General features: G+C 39.1%; 1 protein-coding gene across 3 annotated transcripts in view; it reads right to left on the reverse strand.

The window, feature by feature from the left end:
• The window catches only part of LOC117302226, a 44,815-nt gene extending 33,872 nt beyond the window's left edge, over positions 1–10,943 (reverse strand). For 2 of the 3 annotated variants that reach the window (XM_033786081.1, XM_033786063.1), the window contains exons 1-4: positions 10,644–10,943; positions 2,500–3,035; positions 836–903; positions 215–395 (exon numbers count right to left, since the gene is read on the reverse strand). In XM_033786081.1, coding sequence (XP_033641972.1) covers positions 215–395; positions 836–903; positions 2,500–2,749 — 499 coding nt within the window. In that variant the 5' untranslated portion in view covers positions 2,750–3,035; positions 10,644–10,943. The remainder of the gene's footprint in view (positions 1–214; positions 396–835; positions 904–2,499; positions 3,036–10,643) is intronic. The other variant, XM_033786072.1, reaches the window with a different exon arrangement.
• Positions 10,944–16,494: the final 5,551 nt, after the last annotated feature.

The raw sequence follows: 16,494 nt of genomic DNA on the forward strand, positions 1-16,494 counted from the left end.
TGGCATCTTATACAACACTCACATCCATCACTCAGTGAGGCTCAAAGCGCTTCAACATTCAGTATTTTCCTGCAAGGTACATGTTTACTATGTTTGAAATATGAGACCTACTCCTTTTACATAGTGTACAATGTAGCACCATGTAATGGTTTACAAGGTGCTGCGATGGCGCAATATGCAGCAAATATACAAAGAGGCTTTTGAGAGAGCATACCTCGGTGACTAGAAGAGCTGATTTCCGTCAGGTCATTTGACTTCCAGCTGTGTTTAACAGCGGTGCTCTGATTGAGTACAGTATAAACAGGGATAACATACAGGGAACCATCTCTGCATGCGCACACCGCCTGCCGACCCGATGGATCCAAAGCAATCGCAAGAATCTCTTTCTTTGGGTTCTGAAATGGCAAAGTAGAGACTTGAAAAATCCATCCATTACCTATTTCACATGTTTAAAAAGAACTGTTGCTTGTAAAAATTACTCATTAATAAATAAGCAGTAGTCACTGTGGTCAAGTGGTAAGACTGCAGGACTTGCAATTACAAGGTTGTGGGTTTGAATCCCCCAGCTAACTGCTGATTTCACAATGACTAGAATAAATATTGTTGTCTAGTTACTGAATCACAATTTCTTGATTTGTGCAACACATAATCATAGACGTTAACCCAATGATTTTATGAGAGAGATTGGCTGTTGCCAGCTTGGTGTTTAATCCCCTTGTTCCCTTGATGGGAAGATCATCTAAACAAACAAACAAACAATTTTCGCTATCTATGAAATATGACACATTGCAGAAATTCAGCGCTTACCCAGTAAGAAACTAAACTGACAACTCACCTGGAACCAAGGAATTTGTTTCATCTGAGACGCCTTGCCAGGGTCGTCACTCCTCACCAGAAGGTAGCCTAAAGACGGAAAATAATTCAATTGGTTTATTAATTATTTATTTGTTGGAATGAATCAAGGAACCACACAAAAGTGACAAGCCTACAGCCATAGAGATGCTGAAGGAGACGCCTATACTTTTGTTCTAAGCAAAAAGTAGGTAAGAAACCAGCCGTCGATTTCACAATACCCTTCCTAACTTAAAACTAATCTTACAACTTAGGACGGGTCCAAACCCTGCAGTGTAGCATGCAGACCTTAAGATTAATCCTAAGTTAGGACGAGTTACTCGTCCAAACTCGAGATAAGACGAGTCCTAACTCTTTTGTGAAATCGCTGGCAGTCCCAAGTACAGGTGCAGAAAAAATGTCTTACAAATTTTCTGCTGTCAGAAATGAGCAGGATACCAGAAATAAATCGTAATGTAGTTTGGCAGATAACCTCACTCTTCTAAGCATAATTGTGATGTGCTGAGAACTACATTAATGTGAAAGCGCACTTGAGGTCACAAACTCTGTTTTCTCTGTAAATGATGCACACAGCTAGCTCAAACTGTTGCTCAAAGTATCACAGGAAGTGTGAACCACAGTTTAAGCAGCTCTGTGAAAGTTGGCCAAGGAACATCATCTAGGGAAAACTCACATAATCAGTAATGTTCTGATGAGGAAGAAAAAAACACAACCAAAAGAACACGAACGATCCAAATAAAGCAGAACTCAAACTGGGGTCCAATGAGGTCAAAAGCCAGACAAGACCGCTCACTAATTTCAAGAATCTGATTTTCATATTTGATGAGAATTTAGGCTGTTTTGTTTTCACTTTTGGCTGGTGCAAATTTATAAACATAGCCTACTTTTCACATGTACTTTCTGCGTTTATTTTTGATTTTGTTTTGTTTCTTTACTAATAATAATTATTATTATTTGTGTTATTTATTTGTTCGTTTGTTAGAGTACAGTGCAGTTCCGTCCTTAGCATTGTGTGTTGAATTGTCAGAATCTGGCGATGACTTTCAAAATAACAGATGTTAAATTTTTGCACCGGGGATAAAGAATATTAAATTGGGTTTTTACCCATACACCGATGTGTGTGTTAGCACTGTATACTCAGTACTTTCCCGAGTCCTGTGAACAAATATCACAGGCATGTTACTTGGGTGGGATTCGAACCCACGACCCTTGCAATTCTAGAGCAGTGTCTTACCAACTAGACCATCGAGATTGCCCGGTAGCTACATGTAGAGGCAGTTCGGATCCTATGCTTTGGCAGCGGGTAATGCAACGATATAATAGATGTTAAATTTGCATCGGGGATAAAGATTATTAATTTTGGTTTTTACCCATACACCGATGTGTGTAATTAGCACTGTATACTCAGTACTTTCAAGACGCTTCAAACCCAGTACAACGATTTTAAGGTTTCCTTTGAACATTGCTTGGGACTTATATTTTGACAATTCAGTGGTAATTATACATGTAGCGGTGGGAATCTTGAATGAAACTCTTGCCAGTTGGACAGATTTTTTTTTTACCGGTCCTTGTGTAATCTAAAACTGACATTTGGCCAGTCGCCCTTGTAATGGGAGAAAACTGTTGACTGATTGATTCCGAACTCACCATTACTGCAGACCATGATAGTCACGCTCGTACTCCCTCGCTGCCTCTGAGCGCACAGTCGAATATACACCCTACTGTGACTAACATAGCTCCGCCCATGCAATCCGACCTTATTGACGGGAGTTCTCAGACTCTTCAGAACAGCCAACTCAAAGAGGGGGTACTCTTGCGGCTCTTTGTCATCGCCGTCGTTAAGGCAGATGCTTGGAATCCCCTGGGTGGGGAGCCCGGTACTCCGCTGTCTAGCCATTCCACATGCTGTTGGTTATCAGGGGAGACGGTTGTGGGTTGAGAATATTACCGATGAAATCTCATAAACTAATCAATACATCAATCAAATCAATTGATTTCTTAACAGTCCTGGCTTCATCATTGAGATCAGTTTCGAGGAGGTCAGAAAGCACCACCTCAGGAAAATAATGATCCGCAATTTTTTAACTTTGATCATTTAATCAGTTTGAAATGGAAGAACCAAGGTTTGTTGGAGCTGATGATCACAATTAAGCTTCCGTAGGATCTGCTGTAGTAGGATGCACCTGCCAATTGAATAATAAAGAGAATCCATTAAGATCGTCAACTCAAAAATATGCATCTAAAGCGAAGGGCGATGTCACACGAGGCAATTTTACAGGCAACCAGTTCCAGGAAACCACAGGCCTGATACTTTACGGAGGCAACGAAGTTGATTGCCTCCGTGTCCCTTGGTCAGTGCCTTGGTGCCCTTGAAATGCTTTAGTACAAATGTGTAATTTCATCATAGGGTGCCCTTTACCAAGAAGAAAATGCCTTGGTGCCCTTTCAAAAACGAAGCATACAGCCCCGCAACCATCTACAAGAAGAGAATCCAGTTCACATTTCAATGTTCACATATTTTTCCCTGGGGATTGCAGGCTTGAAATTTCATTTTTAAACATGTTGAAAGGGCAGGCTGTTTTCATTTTGCAAAGCGCTTTGCATCCTTTGGAAAGGGAGCTTTACAAATTTGGTTATTATTATTATTATTAAAGGGCACTTCCAATGAGAAACGTTTGAAGGGCACCGAGGCAAAAACCAATGTCATAATATACATGTAGGGCTACATGTATGTAGATAGCTCAGTTAAGCGCTGGTAGAGTGCTGGCATGGCTGCCACGTTAATACGGAGGTTGTTGGTTTGAGTCCCACTCTAGTAGTCCCACTGTAGTAAATTTCCACTGTTCAACCCCAAATAGTATCCACTGCCTGAAATTAAATTATGCCTTTTAAAATATGAATACAACACCCAAACAATCCTCTCAAAGCCATCCCTCAACCAGGCCTCAAACACTGAGCCAAAGCGCCTTTGAGCAAACTTTTGATTTAGGTGCTGTACCGATTATTTATGATTGATTGATTGATCCTTCATAACAGGCAAAAATTTTAAGTCACAAAATTGAATATTTACAGTATGTGTACAATGTATGCCTCTAATACAATTCAGTAAATTGGGATGTACATTAGACCCCCCCCCCCCACCCCCAGGACAGTATTATATTTGTTATCTAAACAAACAGCCGACGAACCGCCAAATACAGGAAAGGTAAAAATAAAACTAACATTTTAAAATAAATGAATCTTTAAATTTACATGTATATATAGTATAAATATAAAAACTAAATTCATAAGCTAAATTGAATTGCAAATTAGAAAAGACAAATTACATGTAATAAACAAATAAATTAACAAATGTAACTAAACATTTATAGGCATCAAGGCCTCATTTATAAAGAGATGTCTTGGAGAAAAAAAAACAGGCCTGAAAATCTGTGTCACAATCAATATTTCAATAGACCGTATTGAATATGACGTCAACGTTCAAATATCTGACCTACAACATCGTGTCTGTGCGCACGTGCGTGCGTGTGTTCGTGCATGTGCCGTAGAAATCAAACCAGGAATGTTGCGTGCTGCGTGCTTCGATGATGTACGCGTTTGGACGCGCATACGGTTTACCCTACAAGATGGCGACTTTTCATAACAAAAAAGGGTTATTCAATACAGTCTGTAATGCACACTAGTAATGTCTGGTAAGCCTCGTTCCTTTTACTGACATAAATTGGTCACAGGTGCTAATGTTCAAAATATTTGAGCTCATTACTTCATATCAAGGCCCTGATTCTTGCAGGCATGGGGTGAGTAACTATCCATGAAAAGGAAAAGAGAAAACCGAGCAAGAAAAAAAGAGGAAAAGATAATATTCCTGTACTTTTGTCACAGAAAGTAAAGGGAAAAAGAGGACAGTCAAACCCCCCAAAAAGGAAATCAGCTGAAAAGAGGAAGTCTCACATGCCTGTTCTTGACAATTCATAATTCCATTCAGAAATTGTTTGAACAATTGTGGGCATACAGTACGAGTCACATGCTTGCATCATCTACAGTGCGTTGGCTTACATCCATACAGCTCTACCGATTTGCAGGCCAACATACAGTGGCTTGTGTATGAAATGGAAACATGCTGTTTGACAGTTCGTACAGGTGTGTACCGTAACCATGATGGGCTTGCAAATTTACATTGTCAGATTGTACACAATCCTGTTCTGTCTTCTTTACCCGTCACTTACCCTAACCCTAACCACCCGTAATATCCATGTATGTTCAAATCGGAATCTGATTTTTAGCTCACATGGCTATTGGCATGCATTGGAAAGAATATTATAATACACTACGTAGTCTACATTTGTACACTGTTATCAACAATGTACATGTGTACATGTACATTGTATGTACAGTATGGCTACAAGTGGCTTCTATCAGATCCGTTGCAGTGGCTTAATATATGCATTGGCCCGCTTGCTTCTCAAATTAGAAAGCCTGCTGCTTCTTCAATTTCTCTATAAAGCTCTATGGATACAGCTCCCATTAATTTTCTAAAATTTACATAATTTTTTTACATTTTGTCACAAACTGTCATGACTCCAAGGCAAGTGTTTTTCTGCAATCATTGCGTTTCTCTTAAAACAAAAAAATACAATTAAATACATCAATCGTGTGCGGATGATGGAGATGATGTAAATGCATGGTCTCCATGACTTTAAAACTGGTGACTTTACACAGTAGACAGCATAGGCCTATTTGGAGTATGGTTTTCTATTAGCAACGACTGAACGATGTTCGTTTGGATGATGTTACTTTGGACTGCACAAAAGTCTCTGTTCTATTATCAGATGAACATCTCTATAGTTCAATAGAATTACGAACACCAGGGGCTAAGGTTAAATCAACACGCTGCAAAATTTATCAACACATTGAAGACCTTTGCATTCAATAAACCAAACAAAAACTATTAGAAGCAACGCAAATGTAGGCCAGTGAAAGAGAATTCACCAAGTCACTAAGTTCCATGTAAAATGAGGTGTGTGTTTGATAACAAAATAATTATGATTTAAATTAATTTATTTGCCAACACCTGTGTTAAAATTTAAAGATCGAATTGATGAATGTTTGTCTTGTTCCCTGGGTGCAACAACAACGTTGAATACTGATTCCCATTATGGGGATCAGACTATTCCTTCAAGCCTCAGTGTGGTTTGATTTGAACTTGAGAAATATATTGACTGTGTCCATGAATTCGTTTTGAATTCTGGAATGTGCATTAAGAGCCAGTCACACTGCAGCGATAACAAAAACAATTACAATCACAACACAAAGAAAACGCATTCTATTGGTTGAATGCAAAAAAAAGGGGGAATGTGTGTAGTGCCTTTGTGTTATCCACCAGTGGGCATGGTGGGTAGGTATACACACACAAACCGGGGACCTACATATATTTACAAAGAGGATAAGTAGGGTCTTTGGTCCGGGAAAGGTCCACGGTTGGAAAACGTGTACAAAACCAATGGGAGCTGATTGCAAAAAAGACAAGTAGGGACGATAGGAAGTCCACGGTTGCAGGCGTATCGGTCAACGGTTGCAGTTTTAAAGGTGTACATGCGTACAGTAGATACTGTGCGTAAATGAAAGTGTGACTATGGTGGCCCTGAAGGGACATCGAATATTGAGATTGTGTGCGCATACAAAATTTATCGTGAATGTGATTGTGTGCGCACACGTATACAACATGTCATAATATTTATCGTGAATACGTGCGACATGTGTGCAATGCATGTCTTGAAACAATTTGCCAATATGTGCACACACGTATGTGATGTCGTAAAATTTATCACGAATATTTGCGCACACACATTCAATGTTGTGAAACAATTTGCGAATATTGGGCACACGTGCGTCATTACGAAATTTATCGCTTTTGCAATACTATTTGCAAGTGCCTCCAGGCTAACATGAAAAGGGCCTGTTATAAATGTAAGTGACCTGTAGTTGTATTGTACTGCATTTTTGGTCAAATGAGGGCGCTGTTTTTCTTCTGTTTTTCTTCAAGGTGGAAAATGTATTTTATCTGGAAACGAAGCTATACATCCACAAAGACAAGCATGTCTCTTACAGTCAGGCAGGAGTCTATAGAATTCCTTGTTCTTGTGGTAAAGTGTACATTAGCGATACCGGTAGAGACCTTACTAACAGGGTCGCAGAGGGATGAAAGATCTGCCATTGTCAAACACTCTACCGATCTAGACCATGTCATAGATTGGGATCAGGCTCGAACCTAGCTCCTGAGAGACATTGACAGCGCATCAGGGAAGCTATCAAAATACACAGACACGATACTACGTCACAAGATATTGGTTATTTCATTAGCAGTATTTGGCATACTATCCTACCACCCTCCTCCTCAACCCACAGTCTACTGACACGCCCCATACACAGGGCTATTTCACACAATGGCCAACACACACAATAGCCCTGAGCCAACCAACCTAAGGAGAACCAATGAGAGCGTTGACTCCGACTCTGCACTAAAACCTCTCAACCACAACAAATAGGCCCACTCCTCACATCTCTTCAGTCTCCTGACGATGACTATAGAGCAAGCTAGCCGAAATGTTGAGACCAATTTAAGAACTGACTCCGAGGTACAGCAGTTAATGGTTAAAGGGACACGTTGCCTTGAATCGGGCGAGTTGGTCTATGAAAAGCATTTGAAACCGTTTGTTATGAAATGCATGGTTTGTGGCTTTTCACAGCCCCAACTCGACTGATCCAAGGCAACGTGCCCCTTAAGTTTGCATCATTCTAGATAGACAGCCCAATTTCCACTGGTCCATACACCATCACATGCCGTGCTATTTTTGCTGTTGTTTATCAAGCGTGCGTACTTGTTAATAAGGCATGCGTACATTGTGTACCAACAGGAATGGCGACTGGAACACATGGGCAACAGTCCTGCACTAGGCCAGGGTACCTTGGACACTTCGTACCTTCTTACAAGACACTTCGCACCTTGTACTAAATTCGGGGTGTCTGCATCGTTTATGATTATTTTGTGCTTTGTTATCAGATGATTATGAAATCAAAGTAAATCAAACCAATTACTATTATTTCGTTAAGGACCAAGGAGCTATTTTGACGATTGCGTGATTGTTTGATTGACTTTAAAATATTTATACAAAATAAGGGTGGAGGCTGCATCCTTGGCGGACATTCTTGTAAAAAAATATTAATTTCACATTAAAAAGGACATTCACATTTAATTAAACAAAAATTACAATTTATTTTAAAAGTATTATTTTATATCTCAACAATGAAGGTACGAAGTGACTCGGCTGTTGGTCACTTGTATCTTTGTACCCCGCCCACCACTGTACGAAGTGACCAATTTGTTTACAATACGAAGTGTCCAGGGTACGAGGTCACCGAGGTGGCAAGGTACGAACTGTCCAACATCCAATATTATTATACGACCAAACAAAACAATACAAAATAAACAAAGGAGTAACTATAGAATACAGGCCAAACATGGCGACAGCCCTAACCCTAACCCTAACCCTAACCCAAATGGCCTAACCCTAACCCTAACCCTAACCCTTACCATAACCTAACCCTGGACTCCTGGAGTGGCCCTGTATTCTATAATTGTACCGAACTATATATGTAATGAATTCGGGTCATCTCGTACCCAAGTCAACTCGTACCCGAGTCAACTCGTACCCAAGTCAACTCGTACCCAGGTTAACTCGTACCCAAGTCAACTCGTACCCAAATAAATGTGTTAGTTGTTTGGTTTCTCTGTCGGCAAAAATTGTTTACCACAGTCAACTCGTACTGATAAACATATTTATATTGATAATATTATTTATAATAATACATTTATCTATTCATTTTTGCAATAATATTGTTTTCTCGTGTTATTTTTTTCTTCACGTTGCAGGTAACAAACAGGAGGGCTACATACGCGAATAACGCATTAGGGACCATTGTTAAAAATTGGGGTTGGGAAAATTCATCAGAACGTAGGACAAACGTGGGTTTGAAAAAAGGAATGTTATGAAACACTTATTTTTGTTTGATTAACTTTTTGTTAGTTTCGGAAAGAGATACTCAGAACTTGCGCAAATATGTATTTCTATTGGGTTTAAAAGTAAGGAACAAATTTTTTTATTGTATTGGTTTGTTTAAATTTGTTTTTCATTTTATCAGAACTTACTCAAATATTTATTTCTATTGGGTTTAAAAAGTAATGAACCAATATATTATTTTATTGGTTTGTTTAAATTAGTTGTTGTTTTTTTAACAAGAACTTATCAAATTAGTATTTCTATTGGGTTTAAAAAGTCATGAACCAATATATATTTTGTATTGGTTTGTTTAAATAGTTCAGTTCATCAAGTCTGTGTTTCTGTTTGCTTTAAATAGTTCAGTTCATCAAGTCTGTGTTTCTGTTTGCTTTATAAACACGCTAGGCCTACATATTTGTATTTGAACATGCTGAAAACGAGAACAATATCAAAATGGAAACTTTTAGGGAAAAGGGATATATCCATTCCCTGGAAATGAGGCCTACCATAAAAACACCCGGGGAACATTGAACGTTTGCGTTTATACATCGTATGTTTTGTTATTGAAAACAGTTTCAGCAGAAACAGGAGGAACAACAGAAATTACAGGCCTACTGTACTGGTTTTTAGAGCATTGGAAAGAATATTACGGTAAAACATTTTAAAGAAACCACATTTTTAGGCCTATGTCTATAGCTATGTCTTTAAGAAAAGAGATGAACATCAAACATGTTTGTTTGCTTTAAAAAGTGGATCTAAATGATTTTAAGCAGAAACGAGAGGAACATCTAACCAATTATTAAAAACGGAATTATGTTATGAAGCAAGTAGAACATCGTTTCCTATCACGCCGCGCGGGAATTCTCCGTTTCGGCATACAATGTACGTTATATGGTACGAGTTGACTTGGGTACGAGTTGACTTGGGTGCGAGTTGACTTGGGTACGAGTTGACCTAGGTACGAGTTGACTTGGGTACGAGTTGACTTGGGTACAAAATTTTTGGTACGAGTTGACATGGGTACGAGTTGACTTGGGTACGAGTTGACCTGGGTACGAGTTGACTTGGGTACGAGTTGACTTGGGTACGAGTTGACTTGGGTACGAGTTGACTTGGGTACGAGTTGACTTGGGTACGAGTTGACTTGGGTACGAGTTGACTTGGGTACGAGTTGACTTGGGTACGAGTTGACTTGGGTACGAGTTGACCTGTTTCGTATGTAATGAGCTGAGCTGAGGTTAGTTCCACCATGCCCATGGACTCTCCAATGGAGTCTCCATGGATGGTTCCACTATCGTCTCCCATAGTTCGAACTAGGTGTATGAAACCAAAATTAAACTCTACGTACGAAATACAAAATATAACAACATTTTAAACACAACCAAAAGTCTGACTGACAGTGGGTGTGACACTGTGTGACTGCACCAGTGTAGGGGCACAAAACCAGCGCTGAATATGAAATCATCTGAAGTCTTCAGTGAAGACAAACATTTACATACGGAAAAGTTTCCGTATGGCGCCACCACTTTTTTATTCGAAATAAAATAATATAGTATCTAATTTAATACCTGATTGATATATCCCTTTTTGTAAAAATGAGTGAAAAAGTGGTGGCGCCATACGGAAAGTTATCCCATTAACATTTCAAGTTAGCATGGTTCTAAAAATAAAGCATTAGGCCTAGTTACTCCAATTATAATTATGTAAATCAATCACAAATGCTACTTTACCTACCGTTTTTACTTCACTTCAGTCCCAACTCTCGTTCACTTCCTCAAAAATGTCCACATCTCTCCTCAATCGATATTTTTTTTCTTTTAAATCAACAGGAGGTTATCTGAATCAATGGCAAATGGTTGCTCGTTGTTGTTGCAGACAAAGTGAGGTGCAATGAGAACTGTCAATGGGCCGCAGGGAATACGGAAAAGTGACTTCAATATTGAACCTCGAATTTGCGAAGTAAACAACCTCAGATTTTTCCACATGCACTTTAGAAACCGTGCACGCCAGAAATGCACGAATTGACAGGAGACTCCTGATCCTGCCTACTACCCCCACCTGGTCATTAATTATTTTTTTCAGGATCCACTGTTTTGTGATAGCGCCCTCAAGAGAAATGTACAGAAACCCAAATGTTGTCGTACGACGACGCGACGTAAACAGGACACTTCGGCACCTTGCAAACTCGGCACCAGCAAACTCGGCACCAAACAAACTCGGCACCGGCCTGTTTTGGTCCAACAAACTCGGCACCAAACAAACTCGGCACCGGCCTATTTTGGGCCAAAAAACTCGGCACCAAACAAACTCGGCACCGGCCTGTTTGATCCAACAAACTCGGCACCAAACAAACTCGGCACCGGCCTGTTTGGTCCAAGAAACTCGGCACCAAACAAACTCGGCACCGGCCTATTTTGGTCCACCAAACCAAACTCGGCACTAAACAAACTCGGCACCGGCCTGTTTTGGTCCAACAAACAAACTCGGTACCAACAGCAAATACCACCCGAAGAGTAGTATTAACACCATAAAAACTGGTTTGAATTTAGTGGAAATAATTAGTAGTTTATGCTAGCTTATAAAATTATGACCATAACCGGTTCCGAACTTTTGAAAAATTTGCATCGGAGATTGTTTTTGTCCCGGAAACTTTACGTCCGCACGTTTTCAGTTTTATTTTTTTTCTCTTTTCAATCATGTTGGTGAAAGTGCATCGCTATGTGTTGATGTAATGGGCTTTGAAAATGTCAGCGTTTGGTTGACAATGACTTTTTTGATTTTTAAGAGAGTGTGATTTGGGAGCGTGTTTTGCCTACATGGCGGCCGTCGGCCGTGGGTGGGGGACTATTGCCCACCACACACGGCGGCGGCAGCGACAGTTCAGCGTGCTCACCCGGTGTTTAGTGGAGTCGTGCAATGTCTCAGCAGCCTTAAAGTGGTTACGATCATCTTGTAATAAAACACAGTGCACGACAGTCTGTAACAGAAATTATTTACACACGTACTCTTTATTTTGAATTATTGTTTTATTTGATCAAAATTTCGTGTAAATGTTCCCCAAAAATACTTGGACATCGAAATTACGTAGTTTCGACTCCAAAACGTCTTCAAAAGTTTACACAAAATAAATTTTAATTATTTTGATACAGATCTTTGAAAAGGGCAACCTCACCATGACAATGAAAATACATATTAAAATAATAGCTCTATGGTATGTACAGAGACGCCAAGTCCAGAGGCCAGTTATGCTTGAGATTTTCAAAGCTCAATACACACGACGAGGATCGGGATTTATTTCAATTTCCAACTGGGTGCCGAGTTTGTAACCGTGCGTGGCAGATTGAAAGTTTTCAACCAGGTGCCGAGTTTGTAGTTGTGCATGTGCCGAGTTTGTGGGTGCCGAGTTTGCAAGGTGCCGAGGTTGTGGGTGCCGAGTTTGAGAGGTGCCGAGTTTGCTGGTGCCGAGTTTGCAAGGTGCCGAAGTGTCCTGTATTCACGTGGCCAGTAGTCTTGGTTCCAAGACCATTGGTGTTGCGCGGTCACACACAACCAACGTTCCGATTATGCACGGCAAAAACTATACACACTTGTAATGAACGAACGCTAGCGGGCGCTCTGTTTCTCTGATTTAGATCCCAGGACATAGACCTTATTGCAGATAGCAAAAATCCGACGTCCCGCAAAGGATTGTGGGAAATATTTTGCACCTCCAGTTATACGGTCGTCACGTAACGTGTTCTACAAAGTTTTTGTGTAAACAATAAGTTTGTAAACATTGACATTGTTTGTGGTGGACGTTCATGATTCTGTGGCGGAAGACAGTTTCACCCACGAATGGGTGTACCTCCATGCTTTATTTAGCCATGTCAGATGTGTATTATTAATACAAAAAACTACGACAATAATGCCATCGGACCAGTGTGCTTTGCGACTCAACGGAAGAAGTACGTACATACGTAGGTAGGCCTAGGTCCATGCATGTTTTTTTTTACTTTGAATGAACACAAAATAGTTTAATAAAATATCAATAAAGCTTGTTGATGATTTAATCATGACCGGGTCATGATAAATCATCAAGCATGTCAAGCCCAACAACCTGTAGGCTACAATTTGAGTATTGTATAGGCTAGATGTTTATTGTATGTGTGATTGGTGGTAGAAACTAAGAAAGAAACATAGGCCTATTCAATTCTATATTCCTCAACTTTTTTTGGAGATATTGATATTATATTCAGAATATAATATCAATATTCTGATAATGATACTGCTCATTAATTAGCTCATAGTCATATTAGTCATGACTGACTTTCAGGGCAGAGTGTTTGGTAATGATTTCCAAGGCAAAAGATCATTCATAAATACCTCAATTAGTTTCGCTACTGCATTCCTGTTGTGGTGGAGAGCGCTTCACGTGGGGTGGGGGTGTTTAAAGTTAACGAGTGATAAAGACCAGCTGGAGCTGTTTATAACCGGTTGTTTTCGGATATGTTTAGATGCATAATATGCGCTGGTCTTGGTGCTAGATGTTTCACCGTTACGGGCGATGTTGGTGAGTTGGCCGCGCTGGGTGTGAAAGCAAAACAAGAAACATCTTGCACCAAGACTAACTACGCACACACCACACAATGCATCAGAAAACTGTCTCAGTCATTAAAATGCAACACATGTCAGGTCATCAAATAAGATAAGTAAAGAGGAAACAAGGGCTGAACGACCACGACCCTGCCTGTTTTAAACGCCTTTTTAAGAACTTGTAACCACTCATTTATTCCCTTAGTTTTTGTCTGCTTTATCTTTCAGATAATTACTTGTGCATCAACATGCTTCGTGACAGCACTCATATTGGAAGCAGTTACTCTCCCAGTTCTGTGTTCACTCCAAAGATGTGATCTGTACTGTTGTTTTGTGGACTCAACCAACCACATCCTACTTCTTTTGCTGCAGGAGAGCTCATTGACCATCTTCTGAATTGACTAAAGGCTGTGTGTGACTGTGTGTGTGTGTCTTCATGCTCTTGAGGCCATTTTTGACTGATGACACGTAAATTGGCGTTCTGTCGGCTGTTGGGCTTTGAAAACACCTAAAGGTATCACAAGTGCTTCTAAATATGCCTGTGCGTGGCGTCCTGTGGTTGTAGGCTACAATTCTCAGAGAAAGTAGAAGTGTACAATACAAACAATAACACTGTCCAAACGTCCATTTCCACTGTCTTGAAGAGTTTAAAGCTTCATTTATTCTGGTTACTTAAATCATACAATAATACTTCATAATGCAAAGATTTAAATAATACCAAGGGTTGCAATTGCAAAGATCTAGAGGGTTGTAGTTAACCGCCTCAGTACAGTCAACATGAACAATACCTGAGGCAAACAAGGGTAGATAATAATTGAGTGAAGTAAACTGCAATGTAAGTGTTTTTAAGGGGCCATGAAAATACCAAGTGTGTTATAAAGTTAATATAACCAATTTAAATATTTGAGGGAAAAAAATTAAAGGATGGAAATTGTAAATAAAAAATTGTTTGTAAACAAATATATGGAACAAAAAGTGTGACAAGTTTGGATTTATTTTCAGCAAGAGTTAAATTATGTGTACCCACAGTTATCAATGAAACCTTTAAACTCTCACCATAAAATGGGTCAAATAATTACAGATGCTGGTTAGATTGTGAACAATTGTTTTCACACCAACCCCGGGAGTTAAATTCACAACATGCATGATATAGCATTCACAAACTAGAATTTGTCACAGGTTTTATACATAGCTGCAGTTTTATCATGGCGTAGTCATCTTTAGATTCCATTCCAACCTGTGGGTGTAGCAGATAGTCTGACCCCTCTTCTAGAGTCTTTTTGTGAACAAGGACTCTGACATGCATGACGTTTTTGCCAAAGTTGGCTGCAGCTTATTAAATATCAATTGTTTTAATGTTGGCTTTGTGAAGTCATGAGACAGCTTAATACATACAAGTTGCCTCTGGCAGTACTGAACCCATTATTAGTGGGCCCTGAACCACCTGACCACAGTGCCAGTCTACTTACTTGTTAATTTAAATCCAGATTTTGAAGATGCAGAGTTTGCAGAGAATCACATTTAAGTGCTCACAATACTTCTTCTTTGATGGCAAGGTTTGAAATGACTTTTCACCCACTTAAACTACAAAATGAGACCTATCAGTATAAAAGTTTAGAATCAGGGTTAACAGATGTACAAAATATAGCCTAATATTTATAAAGAATATAAAAGCGAGTTACTGTATAAATAGTCCTCTCAACATGGCTTTTTATTAGTCTATCATAACCAAAAATGTATTAATTGGGATAGTTGCCCCCAAAATAATAAAGTTAAATGGTAACAATTTCTAAGTAAAACCAAAAGGATTTATTTTTGAGGATGCCCAATGCAGAATCAATTTTTTTAATTGAATAAATCAAACTTATTTAAAAAAAAAAATTATATTCTTTTTTCAAATTCCTACCTTAAGAAGGGTTTTGCTCATGTGACCTAGTCCTTGCTTTTCGAATTACAAACCTACAAAAACTCATGGTCTCATATCATATGATAAAATTATAGACATAACAAACATACCATTATTACAGTACCAGTAGGGTCTAACAATAAAGCTTACAACTTGATGCTTTATGGTACAGTGTACTAAAGTATCATGTTTGTAATACATGCACAAAACAAAACACTAAGTATGTAATTATATTATGCACAGAATCATGTTCGTACAATACGTGTACATCAAACTTGTTTAAACTGAACCCTTGATAAAAAAATGTTTATGCTAGGACTACTTCTAAGTTCTAGAAACTAGAAGTATGCTAGGACCTACACCAGAACCTTGTCGTACTTGTCATGTCATGATCTATGGTATAACCATGGAGGTAGAAATAGATTTATATTAATAAATATAAGTATAAACCACAATTACTTAGTCACTTTTGGTCACTTTAATTTTGAACCATATCAGTGGTAGACCTAAAAAGTTGATGGTGTGAGAAATAAGGAAAAAGTATCATCTGCCACATAAAGTTTTTAAAATGTACAACTACCATGTATGATTGAAAGCCATTCTATTTACGTTCACGTCATTGCTGATTAGTGGCATACAATTACAGATACAATCGAATCAAGACAATGTAACCATTGATGGGCTTTATCCATAGAGCTATATCTAGACTCTAGTCTATACCAGGAATAAGAAATGATTGTATTTTTTGTAAAACAGTCATGACAGTCCTCGATCATCATGACCTTGGCAATGTTTCTCTGTTTTGTAACAGAAAAAAATGTCTTACTTTTGTCATGGAGGTCGTCCATGCTTTTGTCAAAGTATTTATCAGCACAAATCGGAGTCACTGGTGGGAAGTTTTGGTTGTTATTTCCGATCCCTCGAGGGTGACTGATGGTTGCGGGAGGGTCACTGATCCGTGTTGCAACTTCTCGCCATTGACCTTGTCAATGTCAGACGCCCTACACTACAGACGTAGACGGGCAAACCTAAAAACAGTAATTTTATCGCGACAAAATGTCGCCTTTGGATTTTGTCTATAACTACTGTGTCTTGGCACATTCACTT

This window comes from Asterias rubens, chromosome 2 (assembly GCF_902459465.1).
Source record: "Asterias rubens chromosome 2, eAstRub1.3, whole genome shotgun sequence".
Classification (NCBI taxonomy): Eukaryota; Metazoa; Echinodermata; class Asteroidea; order Forcipulatida; family Asteriidae; genus Asterias; species Asterias rubens.